Source organism: Delphinus delphis, chromosome 14 (genome assembly GCF_949987515.2).
Source record: "Delphinus delphis chromosome 14, mDelDel1.2, whole genome shotgun sequence".
Classification (NCBI taxonomy): Eukaryota; Metazoa; Chordata; class Mammalia; order Artiodactyla; family Delphinidae; genus Delphinus; species Delphinus delphis.
Genome location: NC_082696.1, coordinates 70988162 through 71008912, shown reverse-complemented (window position 1 = coordinate 71008912; position 20751 = coordinate 70988162). Strand labels below are relative to the sequence as shown.

The window sequence follows — 20751 nt, the reverse complement described above, 5'->3', positions numbered from 1 at the left end:
CCTGTTAAAGCTCCCACCAGAGGTAGGCTGGGATGGTATACCAGCAGAAGGGGAACAGTTTAGCCAGAATGATGTTTGAGAAACATAGGAGAAATAAAAACTATAAGGACAATGGAAAAAGAATATAAAAAGCTAAGGGCAATATATGTATAACTGATTTACTTTGCTGTACACCTGAAACTAACAGAACATTGTAAATCAACTATACTCCAATAGAATTTAAAAAAAAAAAAAAGAATGCATTTGTAAATTTGAAGAAAAAAAAAAAAGCTAAGGGCAAGTAACCACCAACAAGAAAGCCAGAGGAACTCTCTGGTAGATACAAAAATGCTCTCAGATCTTGCAGCTTTTGGGCAAAGAAAGGTAATGGCCAGGAACAGGGATTAATCGTCAGAGTAGTCAAAAACTCCCTAACTTCCAGGCACAGAAGATGTGCCAAGTCAGGATTCTGACTGGAAAAGAACAGGATCCTGCCACATGGGATGAGATGTCTTGTTTGATGCCTCCCAAAATCCTGAATTCCCAGATTCCCCAGAACTTTCTGAACCCACAAAAGTGGCCTGCCCCTTCTTTTTTCAGGATGATGTAGGTAGAGGCTTCTCTCCCATAAGACCACCTGTGCCTCTGCAACCCCCCATCTGTCCACCGTCACCTCCTCTCCAGAAACTTTGGCCTATACAACTAGGGTTATATCACAATATAACCCACCTGGGATGTAAGACGCCTGATAAAGGAAAAAGAAAGAGGCTATTTATTTGAGAAAGGAACTGCAAGATCTAGCAAGTTTACATTAGCAAGGAGAGTACATCTAAGATTAAATTCTGAGGGTGTTTAATCAAAGGGGCTGGAATTTAAGATGAGATAAGGGAGGGTTTATTGATTTGAGGGCACTGTGCTGAGATGCAAGATTTACAACCAGCAAGAATCTCAGGAGACAGTACAAACTGGCTACTAGGATGGTTCCTAAAAACAGGGGCCAAGTAACAGCTCATGTAATGCTGAAATGCTAAGAATGCGGGGGCAGATGGCAGAAGAGGGGAGTACAGGCTCAGAGAGTGCATTCTGGGGTGCACATGCTACATAAGGCCAGAACCCCATTGGATGGTGATGTTGCCTGGGAAGGTCCAGAAAACACACCACTTACCAAAGCCATGAGGAATGTATTAGTGAGAAGACATCTACATTACTAGGTTCTGCGTGGTGGCTCTCTTCTGAAGGTCAGAAGTGACAGAGGAAAGGTTTTTATGGAACCCGGCTCATTAACAGCAATGGGGATAATAGAACCAGGTGAGGACCGGAAGCCACCAGAAGCCAGGTAGATACAATCATCCTGAGAGTGGCAAGGTTGGTGTGCAGGGGGTGCTGACCCACAGTTATTGACCTAATTCATGGAGTATGGCATCCCTAGAGACAAAATAAGAAGCTAATGAGGCTACTATTCAATAGGTACATTCAAAAGAAATCAAAGACGTATGACCACAAAGCTGAGGGTAGCTGCCCCAACGAAGTCCCAATCACATGCTCGGTTTCCAAACCTTCGCTAATTTTTGGACTCACTGATGGAAGAAGAAGCCTAGTCTCCAGAAGGGAGGATCTTGCAACACATGGTCAGAATACAAGACAGGGCTTCCCTGGTGGCACAGTGGTTGGGAGTCCACCTGCCGATTCAGGGGACACGGGTTCGTGCCCCGGTCCGGGAAGATCCCACATGCCGCAGAGCGGCTGGGCCCGTGAGCCATGGCCTCTGAGCCTGCGCGTCCGGAGCCTGTGCTCCGCAGCGGGAGAGGCCACAACAGTGAGAGGCCAGTGTACCGCAAAAAAAAAAAAAAGACTACAAGATAATAATTCCCCCAATCCTTCCCCAAACGGACCTATAGCCCTTTATTCAAGCCACTGTGCACTGGGGACAGGGAATACCCAAACATTTTGAGGGCACAGAGTTGACAGTGATACCAGGAGACCTGAAGCATCAATATGCTGTCCCTCCACGTTAGAAGCGTATGGAGGCCCGTAATTAATGGTGCCCTGGCCAAGGTCTAGTTCATACTGGATCCACTGGGACCACAGACCCAGGCGGTGGTGATTTCCACAGTCCCCAAATATAGAACCAGGATAGACATATACTTGGCGACTGCCACAACACCCGTATCAAATCTTTGGCCTATGAGGTAAGATATGTAATTGTAGAGAAAGCCAAGAGGAAGAAGTTGCAACTGCCCCATCCCAACCCTGACAAGATAGTAAATTATAAAACCAACATAATGTTGCTCGGGGAGTGGGGAATGGAAATTAGTTTTTCCTTAAGGGTCTAAATAGCATGCAGGGGTGGTCCCAAGGCTGTTGGCCGGTCGACGTTGCAGCTCAACTTCTCTTTTATCCACTTCTTTTTCTGTCCCTTCCCCCTCCAAAGGGGTTGATTCCAAGCATACTCCTTAATATCTCCATCTCAGAACCAGATTCCTGGCTAAGCCAACTTGTAACAGGCATTTTCCACCTTGAATGTAAGTTATATTTCCTTTTTAAATGATCTTGGGCTTATCTTCAGGACTACTCCCCAATTTAATTTGGTAGTACTAGGTTTCATTACTAGAAAACTTTTCCCAAAGTAGTGTCCTGCCAGGAAGTGTCTTTGAAAAGTCTGTGGGATTTTTCTCTGGGAAGAGCCCAGAAGTATAATTCCTGATTTATAGGTGGTCTCTGCATTTTAAATTATTGTTGACTCTTGTCAAACCCCATTTCCTTATTATAGATCCTAGGTAACCTCTCAATTCAACATTTAAAAAAAAACAACAACAGCTTTTCTGATTCTAGACTGACACAGCTTATTCAAAATTAGCTTTTCATCTGGAAAGCTTTTCCTTGATTATGGAAATATTCATTTTAGTTAACAGCATTTAAGTATATAGGCCATACACGCTAAGCTCATAACTTGTTTTAACAGCTTCTTTGTGAGTATATTTAAGTTATCGATATAAAGATAGATTTTATTTACACAAACAGAAAATAAAAACAAATATGTTGCGAATTTCCTTTTCTTTCATATAGCCTTGCAGTATTCTCTATACAATCTCTTGATTAATGTTGCTACCTACAAAGTTACACACAATTTCAAAAACTTACATAAATTTTACAGGGTAAGGAATTTAAACATGAAAAACTACTATCAATTAACTGTACCATGAAATCTTGAACTGAAACTGTAGAGTTTCTCAACTATTTCTATGAGTAAGTGTAGTTTATTATAAGTTTAAGTTAATAATAACAATAAATAAATCAGTAGTAGTCCATACTAATGGCAAAAAAGTAGTCCATACTAATTGGCAAATATACTCTGCACAAAATCTCGGGTAATAAGAGATTCAAAATATTCTAAATACTGTGCAAGCTGATGAAAGCATTTTCGGCTGTTGAATTCAACTTCTTAAAATTAAACCTTGTAATAAAAAAAAAACAAGAAGTATGTCTATAGTTACAATTGATTCTAGTGATGAGTTCATTTCTATGAAAAACCAAAGCAACATATGTGTTTTTAAATAGTACATGGTTTCTGTGGCTATACAGAAACAAATGGGATGGCAGTCAGTGTGACAAAATTCTCTCAGAACTTATTACTAAATTATGGCAGAAGTCTCTATCTTGAAGGAAAAAAACTGGATAATTTTACAGTAGCCCTGGGTCCACAATTAAATGCTACCTAGACCAGGTGAAATATTGTACTGCATCTTAACCAAATACAGTCGATTTAATCAGAGATTCATGGATCTTGCTCCATTCTGGACCCTGTGGATTGTACTAACTCATGCTCACTTCTTCCTCTGCTTCTCCTACCGCAAGAGTCAGATTCACCCACAAAGATGACGGAAGACCAAATTTTACCAGCAGCCAGAAACAAAGTACAGACTGCCAATAACCATGAAAAGGCTTGCCCAGGTAATTTAGTCACTAGCCACTGCCTCATTCACCATAATCATGCCTCCCGAACAACAGAATCTGAAGATTCTTGTAAGAAAAAAGTATCTTCAGGGATAGAAACAGAGACAACTTTTGGTGGGGGAGACACATGAGATTATCATTTGGCCAGCAACAGTTATGAGGAGATATATATATTTCATTCAAATCACTTCTAGTTGTTAAACATACTGCACCATACTTGGATATTTTTACAGTTTATTATGTTAGGTTATCTTTAAGTTTTTGAAATTTAACTTAAAAATAGATAAAATAAAGATTATACGTACTTGGAAGAAACTGCCTCCATGAATTCATCCAAGAAATCATCATATTCAGGACCTCTCACTCTTCTCTGCCGGAGTCCAATGTACAATGGATCTTTAAGTAACTCCTATTTATAAAAAAAGTTACCGTAAGTATAGAAATAACTAAAAGCAAGTCATTTACTCTTTCTGAGTGAACCTCAGTTTTCTCATCTGTACAAAAAGGATAGAAATGGAAATAAAATCTAGCTATACTGATTCAGAATTAACCTACAGAGTTATTATTTAGTATTATATATAATATAGCTACAGTGCTTATAAATAAGAATATGAAATATAATTACTAAACATTTAAAAGATTCTTATGTTTTTACTGTTATTCTTATGTCTTATTCTAGAGGAGAGAAAAGGTATTAAAATCTCTCAGTTGTGTAAAATTCAAAAGGCAAAGCTCATCACATAGAAAAACAATACTGAGATTTGAAGTATCATATTAGCTTAGGAAATGGAAAGACAGCAATTCCTTTCTTAGATTTTTTCTAAAACTGATACACACACACACACACACATATATATATATATATATATATATACACATATATCAGGCAACACTACTCTGTTTAAGCTTTAGAATAGGTAATTTTTTAATAAAATCAGTTTTTAATTGAGGTATAATTTATATACAGTAATATGCACCCATTTATAACAAAAGCTCCCAGTAAACTAGGAATAGAAAGGAAATTCCTCAAACTAATAAAGGGCATCTGTGAAAAACCCACAACAGACAACATATTTAACAGTGAAAGACTGAATGCTATTCCCCTAAAACTGAAAACAAGACAAGGATATCTAGTCTCATCACTTCTATTCAACACTATGCATACTAGAGATCCTAGCCATTAAAATTAGGCAAGAAAAAGAAAAAAACAGGAATAAGGATTGGAAAGGAAGAAGTAAACTGTTTCTATTTGTACACACATGACCATGTACATGGGAAATGCTAAGGAATCTATCAAAAAATTCACTAGAAATAATACATGAATTTAACATGATTGTAGGATATAAGGTCAATTTACACAAATCAAATGTATATCTATATACTAGCAATGAATAGTTGAAAATGAAATAAAATATACAACTCCACTTACAACAGCATTCCAGAACATAAAATTCATAGGGACAAATTTAACGAAACATGTGGAAGGCCTATATACTGGAAAGCACAAAATACTGCTGAAAGAAATTACAAAGACAAACTTTTTACAGCCTGGGAAAAATGGCAATCTGTTTGACGTAACAGTGAAACAATTGACAACACTGCCACCTTCAGTAACCTAGAATAGAGAAGGACGTACCTAACGCACTTGTGAATCTGACTAAAAAGATTTCCAGGCAGAATGCTGAATGCATAAACTGGCTGTGTGCTAAGGTTAAAACGGACATGAACTAAAGAAGGAAATGTTCAGCTTGTGAGCAACATTTAAACAGAATATAGAGGACACAAGACTTGCCTGCAAAAGATTTCCAAAGTAAAATAAGGCCTGTGGTCAAAGAACAAATTAAGTGTGTGGTAGTAATAACTCTTTTGAAAGCTTCTGAATGATTTAAAGTGGAGCCTAGGAGACCATTTTGCCTAGTTCAGTGGAACTGGTACCACAGCACTCTGATATGTCAACCAATAATAGGGAGAAGGCCTATTTTGAAAAGAATTGTGAGTAGGGCCTTTATCTAATGTAGTAGACTATAATCTGATATACAGAAAGCCGTAAAGAAAATTTTAAAGGTACTGTACTACTTGGATTAATTGACACAGAGACACTTCAAAATGAAAATACTTCACTGGATCCTCCACTTTCCACAGGCAGGAAGCAGACTGAGAGAGCCATTCTGATGCAATGGGGCCATTTCTTATGGAACAGGAAGACTATCTCAGAGGACAGAGCCAAGAACCCAGACAGAAGAGCCAAAAGCCTAGGAGAACAATGAACTACAGAACCACTCTGAAGAAGAAGAACTGGGACTCTTCAAAGAACATTCCCTGCTCCTCAAGTAGGTGGCCTGGCAACATACGTCCACTGGGAATTCAGAATTGCTATGAACCACTTAGAGCCATATGACTCCTATTCCTGCCATTCTGAAAGGGAGTGTTGACTGCAGTCATTCTGTCCCTGCCTCACCACTGTATGCTTGGTACGTGGGAACATACAGGAGGAACCACATCAAGGAGCAAAACACGAGGGTCTTCATTTGCATCTAGACCTGATTTAGATGACAGGATCCTGAACTGTGGGCCTGCTGTTTTTCCTGGGATGACATTTTTGGAAACCTAGGATGGAGATGAGCATATTTTACATGTGGAATGTGAACAATGTGTGAAGGGTGAGAATCTCTACAGAGAAAGGCTAAGCTGTCCCAAGAAGTCCAGCCTCCCCAGCCATCCCAGGGAATCAAGAACATTAATAAAACAGCAATTATTCTAAGTCACTAGGTTTGGAGGTGGTTTATAGATAAATGATATGGTTTTGCAGGTGTGGTTATGTTGTTAAGAAGGTTGAACCATCTGAGTCACCTAAGTTGGAATTTGCTTACAGACAACAGAAACTATAGCCCAGTTCACACGTCTTGCCCTAGTGTAATTACTAATAGTATCCTCTTTCATTGTGAAAGTGCCTTGGTTTGGCCAATACATTATGTGGTCGTCCCACTTATAATGTACTGCACAACAATGGGTTAAGGCTTTCTGGCTAGCTGGAAGTTAGCATATCAAATCATATAAATGTATTTCACAGGAAATGTAAAATCTGAAACAGTACTGTTGTAAAGCCCAGCTGTTCCTTGAGGCCTAAAAGCTTTAAACAATCTACTGGCAGGCTTCTGAACAGTTGATGTTGAAGTGCCAATGAGCTACTAATGGCTGCCAGAATTAAGATACTTTCTCCATGTCTGGGACATAGTTGGACTTCTAAAACGTGAATTAGAAAAAGAACACAATTGAGAAAAGATGTTACATGTTTCCCTTCTCTTTTCTCTCATTCTTTCCCATGATAGTAATTAAAGTATATCATTAAGAAGTCTGCTACAGTGAAGAGTCAGTTATGAAGATTTATGAACAAGATAAAGCTTTTGAATTAAATCAGGAAGTTATAAAATTCTTCCAGTCATAATGTCTCTGTCAAAAGTTACTCTTTTTTAAAAATTTCATGATAATTAAAGCTTTAATAATGAGTGCATTCTTGGAGATCTGGCTGACAAAAAAATAACATCTACAAAAAGCAATTTAACAAGATTACCCAGTTGTGATAATGGCACCATAGACCAAGTAGCCTGGCACAGAAGTGACATTAATTCATTGGATTAAAAACTTCTCACAGCCAAGAGTAAAAACTTAATAGATCTTTGTTGGAAAATAAATGAAAGACTTGGTATTAAGCAAACACTTTAAAAAGATTAGACCTTCTTTAACAAGAGGTGTCACATGCAATGCATTTGTTGTCACTGAAGACTTACAAAGACTTAGAAGCATGTGAGACGGAAAAAACTTAGGCTTTGAAAGAGAGTAAAGGACAAAAGCATATGGAAACGTAAGAGAGTTTCAAAAAGGAGATAAGGAGGGTATATATTGATAAAATTAATTATCATACTTCTTAGCACTGTCTCAACTCTGGAACCTTGGGAATTTTTATTTGAAGTTAATAGTAATCACTATCAACTTTTACCTTGTTCATATCTCTCATTTCTACCATTCCAGTCTAAAGTTTCTGAGAAATAAAAAATATTTTCTCAATATTCTAAAGTTTTTAAAAATCATTACAAAAAGCAGTACTTCCTATCAGAAAATTTGAGAGCACTGAAATGTAAAATCAAAAACAAAGAAAACCAATAAGCTCTACCCAAGGTGCTAGTGGTAGCACCCCACCACCAGCACCTTGATGCATATTCTCCTATGTCCTTTTCTTTACATCTATGCATGTATAATATTATCTGTCCAAACTGGGGACAATATCATAGACTGTTTTATAACCCCTTTTCACATCGGAATATATAGTGGAAAATTTTCACATCACTCACTAGATGAACATTTTTTTTTTTTTACATCTTTATTGGAGTACAATTGCCCTACAATGGTGTGTTAGTTTCTGCTCCACAACTAAGTGAATCAGCCACACACATACACATGTTCCCATATCTCCTCCCCCCTGCGTCTCCCTCCCTCCCACCCTCTCCATCCCACCCCTCCAGGCGGTCACAAAGCACCGAGCTGGTCTCCCCATGCCATGAGGCTGCTTCCCACTTTCTATCTATTTTACGTTTGGTAGTGTGTATATGTCCATGCCACTCTCTCACTTTGTCCCAGCTTACCCTTCCCCCTCCCCATATCCACAAGTCCATTCTCTAGTAGGTCTGTGTCTTTATTCCCGTCTTGCCCCTAGGTTCTTCGTGACATTTTTTTTCTTGAATTCCATATATATGTTAGCATATGGTATTTGTCTTTCTCTTTCTGACTTACTTCACTCTGTATGACAGACTCTGGGTCCATCTACTTCATTACAAATAGCTCAATTTCCTTTCTTTTTATGGCTGAGTAATATTCCATTGTATACATGTGCCACATCTTCATCCGATGATGGACACTTAGGTTGTTTTCATCTCCTGGCTATTGTAAATAGAGATTCAATGAACATTTTGGTACATGACTCTTTTTGAATTATGGTTTTCTCAGGGCATATGCCCAGTAGTGGGATTGCTGGGTCATATGGTGGTTCTACTTGTAGTTTTTTAAGTAACCTCCATACTGTTCTCCACAGTGGCTGTACCAATTCACATTCCCACCAGCAGTGCAAGAGGGTTCCCTTTTCTCCACACCCTCTCCAGCATTTATTGTTTCTAGATTTTTTGATGATGGCCATTCTGTTCTGACTGGTGTGAGATGATATCTCATTGTAGTTTTGATTTGCATTTCTCTAATGATTAATGATGTTGAGCATTCTTTCATGTGTTTGTTGGCAGTCTGTAGATGAACATTTTTAAAATTTGTGATCTGTATTGGAACTCTGCCCTTCTAGAGAGGATGAACACATTAACAATCCCCCACCCCCCAGTGACATATAATAAATATGTTTATTTTGTTGCAACCAAAGGAACAGTATTATCTTTCCACACATATATGTGTGTGTGTGTGTGTGTGTGTATCTGAAGTATACATGTAAAATATATAATAAATAAAATATACAGTAAAGTTAAAAATATATAAATATATTTAAAAATAATGTTATCAAGTAGTATTCATTTATATTTCTTTTCTAATATCATTAAACAGTTTTCATAAGTTTACTGACCATTTTCATTTCTTCATTTTTAAATTATCTGTGACCACTTAGGCAATTTGTATATTTCTCATTTAACATTTTCTCATTGAATTGTTCTTTGAATACTAAGAACATTTTAAATCTTTATCTGCCACAAATGTTATGAATATTTCCCATTTCAGCATTTATTTTTTAATTATATTTATAATATACAGATAATCATACGCTGCTGCTATTTACTCATTATTTGCAAATGAAAAACCAAATTCTGTAAAGAAATAATATAAACTTTTTGCTCTTTTGCTGGTTCATGTCATCAATATGATTAAGCAATCTAACTGCCAACGCTCAGGCAAGAGCCTCAAGCAATACTTAAAATGTCAGCTTGCATATGAGCTGGCGTGAATGTTAGCAAGCAGCGGAAATAAAAATGATTAAAATTTGACTGCGGTTCAGTAAGTCTGGAGTGGAGCCCAGCATTCTGCATTTTTAACACATGCCCCCAGTAATTCTGAACGGGGTTCGTTCATGGAACGTATATTGAGAACCACTCGTTTCAACCTTAAATTATTAAGTTAAAATAAAATTATTCTACTTCCCCGAAAATTCCTGTCTCGGGTAAATTTTTTTCTATTTTCGTTTATATAATGGGTATTTCTGAAATATATCACAAACTTCAAGGAGTTCCTGAGACTTAACAGCGCATATAAAACCAAACTGTAGACCCCATTCTCTTTCCCAAGGCATTGATGTTGTGCCTCAGAAAACAGATGAATAAATCCTTGATATAATCCTAATTTAGAGAGAGTGAGGTAAGAGGAGACAATGAAAAAGTAAGCACGTGACAATACACACCAAGCTGGGAACTGAGAGATTACCTTCTCTCCTCTGGCTTTACTATACAATATAACGATTAGTACTCATTCAAATGCAGGATCACTTGACTGAGATGGCAAGCAATCCCCATAATATGAAAGGACAAAGATAAAAAGTGAGCGGGGGGAGCTTCCCCAGTGGCGCAGTGGTTGAGAGTCCGCCTGCCAATGCAGGGGACACAGGTTCGTGCCCCGGTCCAGGAAGATCTCACATGCCGCGGAGCGGCTGCGCCCGTGAGCCATGGTCGCTGAGCCTGCGCGTCCAGAGTCTGTGCTCCGCAACGAGACAGGCCACAACAGTGAGAGGCCCGCGTACAGCAAAAGAAAAGAAAAAAGTGAGGGGGGTTGAGGGAGAAATGCTGACAACCTAGCTGGGACCATGTGGCAGGCAGAATAATGACATGCCCCTCCCCACAAACCTATAAATACATTACCTTTTGTGGCATAAGAAACTTTGCAGATGTGATTAAAGGTCAGTCCTTAAAAGCGAAAAACCTTTTCTGGCTGTAGTCAGAGAAAGAAATGGGATGACAGAAACAGGGTCAGAGAGACACTACATTGCTGGCTTTGAAAATAGATGAAGGGGACCATGAACCAAGGACTGGAGGCATTTCTCTAGAAGTTGGAAAAGACAAGGGTGTGGAACTCAGCCCTGCTGACATCTTTTATGATTTTAGCCTGTTGGGACTTGTGTCAGGCTTGTGACCTATAGAACTATAAGGTAATATATTTGTGCTATTTTAAGCCGCTCAGTTTGTAGTAATTTGTCATGGTAGCAATAGAAACCTAGTACCAGTCACATTCTAGTGCCAACAATGACTTCTGTACAAGTGCTGAAAGATACATGGCAGGTTCATATGACAGAAAAATCTATAAGGTTTTTCTTTTGTTCAGTTTCTCCCCAACACAGCTGCTTCTTGCCAAACATGAAGAGCATTTTCTAGAACAAAAGGGGAACCTCCTCAACAGGAAGAGGCTTCAACTTTGTGACTTTAAGTTCCAATAAGGATTCCAGATCTAGGTACACTGTACACATGAACTGAAGGCCAGACTCAACATAAAGCTAGAATCAGAAAAGCTGAGACCCAGAGCAGCAGTTTAATAAACAGAGACTGACTATGTAGAGACAATATTCTCCCACTCGCACTGCCCATGCCCTCTTGAAGACTGACCATGTGTTACGGGCTCAACTGTGCGCCTCCAAAATTCATATGTTCAAGTCCTAATCCCAGTATTTCAGAATATGACTGTATTTGCAGACAGCGTCTTTAAAAAGGTAATTAAATTAAATGGGGTCACTAGGGTGGGCCCTAATCCAACATAACTGGTGCTCTTCTAAGAAAAAATTAGGACACAGATGCAGAGAGACAAAATACCACTGAAGGACAACAAGCCAAGGAGAGAGAGCTTAGAAGAAAGTGACTCTGCTGACACCTTGATGATGGACTTCCAGCCTTCAGAACTGTGAAAAAATAAATTTCTATTGGCTAAGCCACCCAGTTGATGGTACTGTTACAGCAGCCCAAGCAAACACACACCATGTGATACATGTAGCAGTTTTTAAGACTGGAGGGGGCAAAAGGAACATTTACTCACATCTTTAGTAAAATACCGAGCTTCGATATTGGTCACTTACTTAAGAAAAGATAAATGATAAACATAACTTCTATGGGAAGATTTGGCAACAACAGAAAAAAAAAGAAAGAGAGTATGGAATGCTCTTAAGAGACAAAGAGAATTTATTTCAGGTAAAAGATAACTTTTATATAGCAACTGCTTCACAAGTAAATTAAAGAAAACGTGGACTATGAAATAATAGATGAAAGGTAAGATCAAAACACAAACATCCTACCTAAATAAATGTTTTGCATTATTAACTTAAAGAATAAGAGTATTTTTTGGGCAAGTACTTCTGCGGCTCAGTTCCAGTGTCTCTGTTCTTTAAATTTCTTTTAGTTGTAAGCTGCAGAGATTGAAGAAGGTAGGCAAGTGTGATTTAACAGCAAGGGAGGACTGTCCTATCAATCAGCTGCTAATTCCTTTTCTACTTTCATTACTACTCAATATAGGTATTTATGATAAAAGAGGAAAACATTTGTAATTTATAAAAAAGGGATCTAGCCTTCATGAAACTTTGCTAAGTTATTCTGGCTAAGAAACTAACTGTTGTTAGCAATTGCTTTTGTATTTTTATTATGAAGTGTTAAAACTGGACAGAGATTCACAAAAGGGATGAGATTAAAAATTACGACTGCAGGACATTTTGACTACAAGGGGTTTTTCACATGTGAAAGTGGAATACAGAGTGGCAACATAGAAACTACATGACACGTCACACAAACCCGTCATTCTGCCGTATTTCAGTGAATTAAGTTTTCTTTTTGTCTTCTCAGTACAGTAGCAGTGCAAGCATAAAGAGAATGAAGTGTCAACAGGTGGCCAAGATAGGGGAGTAGGAAGACCCTAAACTTACCTCCTCCCACAGACACAACAAAATAACAACTCCTTATAGAATAAGTATCTAAGAGAAAGGCCTGAAGACTAACCAAAAAGATTTTCCACAAGTAAAGACATAAAGAAGAAATCACAATGAGATGGGTGGGAGGCAGAGATGACAGAGTCAGGACCCACACTCTTAGGTCAGCCACCCACAAACAGGAGGGATGTCACAATCAGAGGTTCTCCCCAAGGAGCGAGGGGTCTCAGCCCACGTCAGACGCCCCAGCCCAGGAGTCCTGCACTGGGGAGATGAGCCCCCAGAATATATGGCTTTGAAAACCAGTGGGGCTTCTCTTTGGGAGAGCTGGAGGACTGTAGGAAACAGAGACTTGGCTCCTAAAAAGTATAAGCAAAATCTCACACGCACAGAGGCAGGGGCCCGGGTCCAACACGCTTGCTGATCTTAGACAGCCACCTAAAGACGCAGGAAGCAGCTGGAACCGCCCTCAGAGAAAGAAGCAGTGGCAACAGCCATTCTGAGGACCTCATTCTACTATGATAATACTGGCTCTAGCAAAGAACCATTCTGAAATCTTCCCTCTAGCCTATTAGCACCAGGGTCCAGGCCCCATACTCCAGCAGGCCAGCATCGGTCCCAGGCTCCCCAGCTGCACAAAGAGCCATGCAGGGACCCAGCCTCACCCAGCAGACTGGCAACAGACCCACGCCACCCTAGGTCACACATCCAAACACACAGGAAGCCTACCCTCCCATCCAGGTGGCCCACAGCCACCTCAGGAGGCATGGCCTCACAGTCAACCAAGACGGAAACCAGCCCCGCTACCAGCATGCCCAGAGTAGTTGGCCGTGCCAAAACAGAAGGATGCACACAGCCCACACAGGGCGTACCCCTAGAACATTTGGCTCTGAGAGAAGAGTGCCACTGGGCCCCAGAGGACATCTACAGAAGGCCACTTCTCCAACACCGGGAAACGTAACCAGTCTACCTACCACATAGAAAAAAACACAAGAATTAGGCAAAACAAAGAAACAGAAGAATTTGTTCCAAATGAAGGAATAAGCCATAACCTCAAAAGAAAGAACTAAATAAAATGGAGATAAGCAATACATCCAATAAATAGTTCAAGGTGATGATCATAAAGATGCTCACCAAATTTGGTAGAAAGATGGATGGATACAGTGAGAATTTCAACAGAGTTCAAAAATATAAAGAAGAACCAAACAGGTTGAAGAATATAATAACTGAAATAAAAATACACTAAAGGGGGCTTCCCTGGTGGTGCAGTGGTTGATGCAGGGGACACGGGTTCGTGCCCCGGTCCGGGAAGATCCCGCGTGCCGTGGAGCGGCTGGGCCCGTGAGCCATGGCCACTGAGCCTGCGCGTCCGGAGCCTGTGCTCCGCAACGTAAGAGGCCACAATAGTGAGAGGCCCGCGTACCACAAAAAAAATAATAATAATAATACACTAAAGGAATCAATGGCAGATTACATGATAAAGAGCAATGAATGGATTGGTGAACTGGAAGAGAAAGTAGTGGAAATTAACCAAGATGAACAGAAAAAAGAAAAAACAATTGTAAAAAATAAGGACAGGTTAAGAGATCTCTGCAACAACATGAAGCATACTAACATTCACGTTATAGAGGTCCCAAAAGAAGAGAGAGAAAGGGGCAGAGAATTTATTTGGAGAAATAATAGCTGAAAACTATCCTAACCTTGGGAAGAAAACAGACATCCAGGTCCAAGAAGCACAGAGAGTCCCAAAGGAGATGAACCCAAAGAGGTCCACACCAAGACACATTATAATTAAAATGGCAAAAATTAAAGATAAAGAGAGAATCCTAAAAGCAGCTAGAGAAAAGCAACTTGTTACGTACAAGGGAACTCCCATAAGACTATCAGCTGACTTTTCAGTAGAAACTTTATAGGTCAGAGGGAGTGGCACAATACGTTCAAAGTGTTGAAAGGAAAAACCCTACAACCAAGAATACTCCACCCAGCAAGGTTACCATCCAGATTTGAAGGAGTGATGAAAAGCTTTACAGACAAGCACAAGATAAAAGAGTTCAGCACCACTAAACCGGACATACAAAAAATGTTAAAGGGATTTCTCTAAGTGAAAAAGAAAAAGCTACAACTAGAAATATGGAAATTACAAAAAGCAAAATCTCACTGGTAAAGGCAAACATACAGTAAAGGTAATGGACCAACTACTTATACAGCTAGTAGAAAGGTTAAAAGATAAAGTAGTAAAATCATCTATATCTAACATAAGTAGTTAAGGAATACACAAAATAAAAAGATGTAAAATATGACATTAGACATAAATGGTGGGGGAAGGGATGAGTAAAAATGTAGGGCTGTTAGAATGCATTCAAACTTACGAGATCATCAACTTAAAACAGACACCTATATGTAAGGTTGCTATATATGAACCTCACATAACCACAAACAAAAAAACTATAATAGATACACGAAAAATAAGGAGAAAGGAATCCAAACTTAACATTAAAGATACTCATCAAATCACAAGAGAAAAAAAGAGGAACAGAGAAAAACTATAAAAACAACCAAAAAGCATTGGCTTTTTTTTTTTTTTTTTGCGGCACATGGGCCTCTCACTGCTGTGGCCTCTCCCATTGTGGAGCACAGGCTCCGGACATGCAGGCCCAGCAGCCACGGCTCATGGGCCCAGCCGCTCTGTGGCATGTGGGATCCTCCCGGACTGGGGCACGAACCCGCGTCCCCTGCATTGGCAGGCGGACTCTCAACCACTACGCCACCAGGGAAGCCCTAAGCATTGGCATTTTAAAATGCCAATAAGTATATACTTATCAACAATTACTGTTGAGGTAAATTAATTAAATGCTCCAATCAAAGACATAAAGTGGCTGAATAGATTTAAAAAAAAAAAAAGAACCATATATATGCTGCCTAAAACAGATTCACTACAGATAGAAAAACAGACAGACTGTAAGGGATGGGATGAAAAAAAGAATTCTATGAAAAAGCTTGGATAGCAACAATTATATAAGACAAAATAGACTTAAAGACTATAACAAGACATAAAGCACATTACATAATGATAAAGGGATCAATCAAAGATGAATATATAACAATTAAAAATATATATGACCCAACATAGGGGCACTTAAATACATAAAACAAGTATTAACAACATAAAGAGAGAAAGTGACAGCAATACAATAATGGTAGGAACTTTAACACCCCACTTACATTAATGAACATATCATCTACACAGAAAAACAAGAAGGAAACACTGGCCTTAAATGACACATTAGACCAGATGGACTTAATACATTTATAAAACATTCCATCCAAAAACAGCATAATACACATTCTTTTCAAGTGCACATGGAACATTCTCAGGACAGATCACGTTAGACCACAAAACGAGGCTCAGTAAATTTTAAAAAGCTGAAATCATATCAAGCATATTTTCTAACCACAATGCTCTAAGACCAGGAATCAACTACAAGGAAAAAAAGAGCAAAAACCACAAACGCGTGGAGGCTAAACAATATGCTACTAAACAACCTATGGATCACTGAAGAAATCAAAGAGGAAACCAGAAAATACCTGGAGACAAATGAAAATGAAAACACAAATGATCCAAAATCTATGGGATGAAGAAAAGCAGTTCTCAGATGGAAGTTTATATTGATATAAGCTTCCCTCAGGAAACAAGAAAAATCTCAAACAAACAACCCAACCTTACACCCAAAGGAGCTACAAAAGGACAAACAAAACTCAAAGTTAGTGGGAGGAAAGAAATCATAAAGGTCAGAGCAGAAATAAATAAAATAGAAACTTAAAAAAGAAATAAAGAAAGAAAAGAAGAGATCAATGAAACTAAGAACTGGTTCTTTGAAAAGATAAACAAAATTGATAAACCTTTAGCCAGACTCCTCAAGAAAAAAAAAGGGAGAAGGCCCAAATCAATAAAATCGGACATGAAAAAGGAGAAATTACAACCAACACTGCAGAAATACAGAGGATCATAAGAGACTATGACAAACAAATAAAATGGACAACCTAGAAGAAATGAACAAATTCCTAGAAATGTACAATCTCCCAAGACTAAACCAGGAAGAAGTAGAAAATGTAAACAGACCTATTACCAGTAATGAAATTGAATCAGTAATTTTAAAACTCCCACCAAGATCAAATGGCTTCTACGATGAATTCTACCAAACATTTAGAAAAGACTGAACACCATTCCTTCTCAAACTATTCCAAAAAACTACAGAGGAAGGCACACTTCCAAACTCCATCTACAAGGCCAGCATCAGCCTGATACCAAAATCAGATGAAGACATCACAAAAAAAAAAATTCCAGGCCAATGTCACTGATGAACACAAAGCAAAAATCCTCAAAAAAATGCTATTAAACCTAACCCAACAATACAGTAAAAGGATCGTACACCATGATCAAGTGGGATTTATCCCAGGGATGCAAGGATTCTTCAATATTCGCAAATCAATCAGTGTGATACATCACATTATCAAACTGAAGAATAAAGACCACATAATAATCTCAATAGATGCAGAAAAAGCTTTTGACAAAATTCAACACCTATTTATGCTAAAAATCTCTCCAAAAATGGGCATACAGGGAACTTACCTCAACATAATAAAGGCCATATATGACAAACCCACAGCTAACATCATTCTCAGTGGTGAAAGGCTGAAAGCATTCCCTCTTAAGATCAGGAACAAGACAAGGATGTCCACTGTCGCCACTTTTATTCAATATAGTTTTGGAAGTCTTAGCCACGGCAATCACAGAAGAAAAATAAATAAAAGGAATCCAAATTGGAAAAGAAGAATTAAAACTTTCACTGTTTGCAGATGACATGATACTATACATAGAAGATCCTAAAGATGCTACCAGAAAATTACTAGAGCTCATCAATGAATTTGGTAAAGTTGCAGTATACAAAACTAATACAGAGAAATCTCTTGCATTCCTATACACTAACAACAAAAGATCATAAAGAGAAATTAAGGAAACAATTCCATTTACCATCACATCAAAAAGAATAAAATATCTAGGAATAAACCTACCTAAGGAGGTAAAAGACCTGTACTCAGAAAGCTATCAGACACTGATGAAAGAAATTGAACACAAACATATGGAAAGATATAACGTGTTCATGGATTGGAAGAATTAATAGTTAAAATGACCATACTACCCAAGGCACTGTATACATTCAATGCAATCCCAAGGGCATTTTTCGCAGAACTAGAATAAATAATTTTAAAACTTTGTATGGAAACACAAAAGACCTCAGATAGCCAGCACAATCTTCAGAAAGAACAGAGTTGGAGGAATCAGGCTCCCTGACCTCAGATTATATTAAAAGCTACAATAATCAAAACAGTATGATACTGGCACAAAAACAGATGCATAAATCAATGGAACAGAATAGAGAGCTCAGAAATAAACGCACATACTTGTGGTCAATTAATCTATGACAAAGGAGGCAAGAATATGAAATGGAGAAAAGACAGGCTGTTGAATAAGTGGTGCTGGGAAAACTGAACAGCTACGTGTACAAGAATGAAATTAGAACATTCTCTAATATCTTACACAAAACTAAAATCAAAGTGCATTCAAGGGCTTCCCTGGTGGCACAGTGGTTGAGAGTCCGCCTGCCGATGCAGGGGACACGGGTTCGTGCCCTGGTCTGGGAAGATCCCACATGCCGCAGAGCGGCTGGGCCCGTGAGCCATGGCCGCTGAGCCTGCGCGTCCGGAGCCTGTGCTCCGCAACGGGAGAGGCCGCGACAGTGAGAGGCCCGCATACCGCAAAAAAAAAAAAAAAAAGAAAAAAAAAATGGATTCAAGACCTAAATGTAACACAAGAAACCATATAACTCCTAAAAGAAAATGTAGGTGGAACACTCTTTGACATAAATTATAGCAAGATTTTTTTGAATTTGTCTCCTAAAGGAAACAAAAGCAAAAATAAACTAATGAGACCTAATTAAGCTTAAAAGCTTTTGCTCAGGAAAGAAAACCATCAACAAAACAAAAAGACAACCTAATGAATGGAACAAAATATCTGCAAATGATATAACCAATAAAAGATTAACATTCAAAATATATACACAGCTCATATTAAAAAAACAACCCGGGGGGCTTCCCTGATGGCGCAGTGGTTGAGAATCTGCCTGCTAATGCAGGGGACATAGGTTCGAGCCCTGGTCTGGGAGGATCCCACATGCCGCAGAGCAACTAGGCCCGTGAGCCACAACTACTGAGCCTGCGCGTCTGGAGCCCGCGCTCTGCAACAAGAGAGGCTGCGATAGTGAGAGGCCCGCGCACCGCGATGAAGCGTGGCCCCTGCTTGCCACAATTAGAGAAAGCCCTCGCACAGAAACGAAGACCCAACACAGCAAAAATAAATAAACAACCCAATTAAAAAATGGGCAGAAGAAATGAGTAGACATTTTTCCAAAGAAGACAGGGAGATGGACAACAGACACATGAAACAATGCTTAGCATGACTAATCATCAGAGAATGCACATTAAAGCCACAATGGGACATCACTTCACACCTGTCAGAATGGCTGTCATCAAAAAGACCACAAACAACAAATGTTGGTGAGGATGTGGAGAAGAGGGAACCCTCGTACACTTTTGGTGGGAGTGTAAATTGGTGCAGCCACTGTGGAAAACACTATGGAGGTTTCTCAAAAGACTAAAAACAAAACTACCAAATGACCCAGCAATTCCACTGCTGGGTATATATCCGAAGAAAACAAAAACACTAATTCGAAAAAATACATGCACCCCAATGTTCATAGCAGCATTATTTACGATTGCCAAGATATGGAAGCAACCTAAGTATCCATCAACAGATGAATGGATAAAGATGTGGCATATATATATACAATGGAATACTACTCAGCCATAAGAAGAATGAACTTTTGCCTTTTATAACAACATGGATGGACTTGGAGGGTATTATGTTAAGTGAAATAAGTTTGACAGAGAAAGACAAATACTGTATATCATTTATATGTGGAATCTCAAAAATAAAGCAAACTAGTGAATATAAAAGAAACAGAATCATAGATATAGAGAACAAACTAGTGGTTATCAGTGAGAAGAGAGAAGGGGTGAGGGACAAGAGAGGGGTAGGAGCTTAAGAGTTCAAAACTACTATGTATAAAATAAATAAGCTACAAGGACATATTGTACAACACAGGGACTATAGCCAATATTTTATAATAACTGTAAATGTGATATAACCTTTAAAAACTGTGAATTACTATGCTAGACACCTGAAACTTATATAATATTGTAAATCAACTATACCTCGATAAAGAAACCCTATGGTATCCAGCAAAAGCATTTCTAAGAGGAAAGTTTATAGCTATACACGCCTACCTCAGGAAACAAGAAAAATCTCAAATAAACCATCTAACCTTACACCTCAAGGAACTATAGAAAGAAGAAAGAACAAAACCCAAAGTTAGTAGAAGGAAAGAAATCATAAAGATCAGAGCAGAAATAAATGAAATTGAGACTAAAAAAACATAGAAGACCAATGAAAATAAGGTATTTTGTAAAGATAAACAAAATTAATAAACCTTTACCCAGACTTATCAAGAAAAAAAGAGAAAGGGCCCAAATAGGTAAAATCAGAAATGAAAGATGAGAAGTTACAACAGACACCACGGAAATACAAAGGATCGTAAGAGATTACATGAACAATCACATGCCAGTAATATGGACAACCTATTAGAAATGGATAAATTCCTAGAAATTTACGTCTCCCAAAAACTGAATCAGGAAGAAATATAAAATACGAAAAGACTTATTACAAGTAATGAAATTAAATCAATAATAATAAAAATAAAACT

General features: G+C 38.5%; 1 protein-coding gene across 1 annotated transcript in view; it reads right to left on the bottom strand.

Annotated features, from left to right (window-relative positions):
- Window positions 1–20751, bottom strand: part of ME1 (malic enzyme 1) — a 193151-nt gene that overhangs the window by 95502 nt on the left and 76898 nt on the right. The window contains exon 6 of the mRNA XM_060030292.1: window positions 4239–4342. Coding sequence (XP_059886275.1) covers window positions 4239–4342 — 104 coding nt within the window. The remainder of the gene's footprint in view (window positions 1–4238; window positions 4343–20751) is intronic.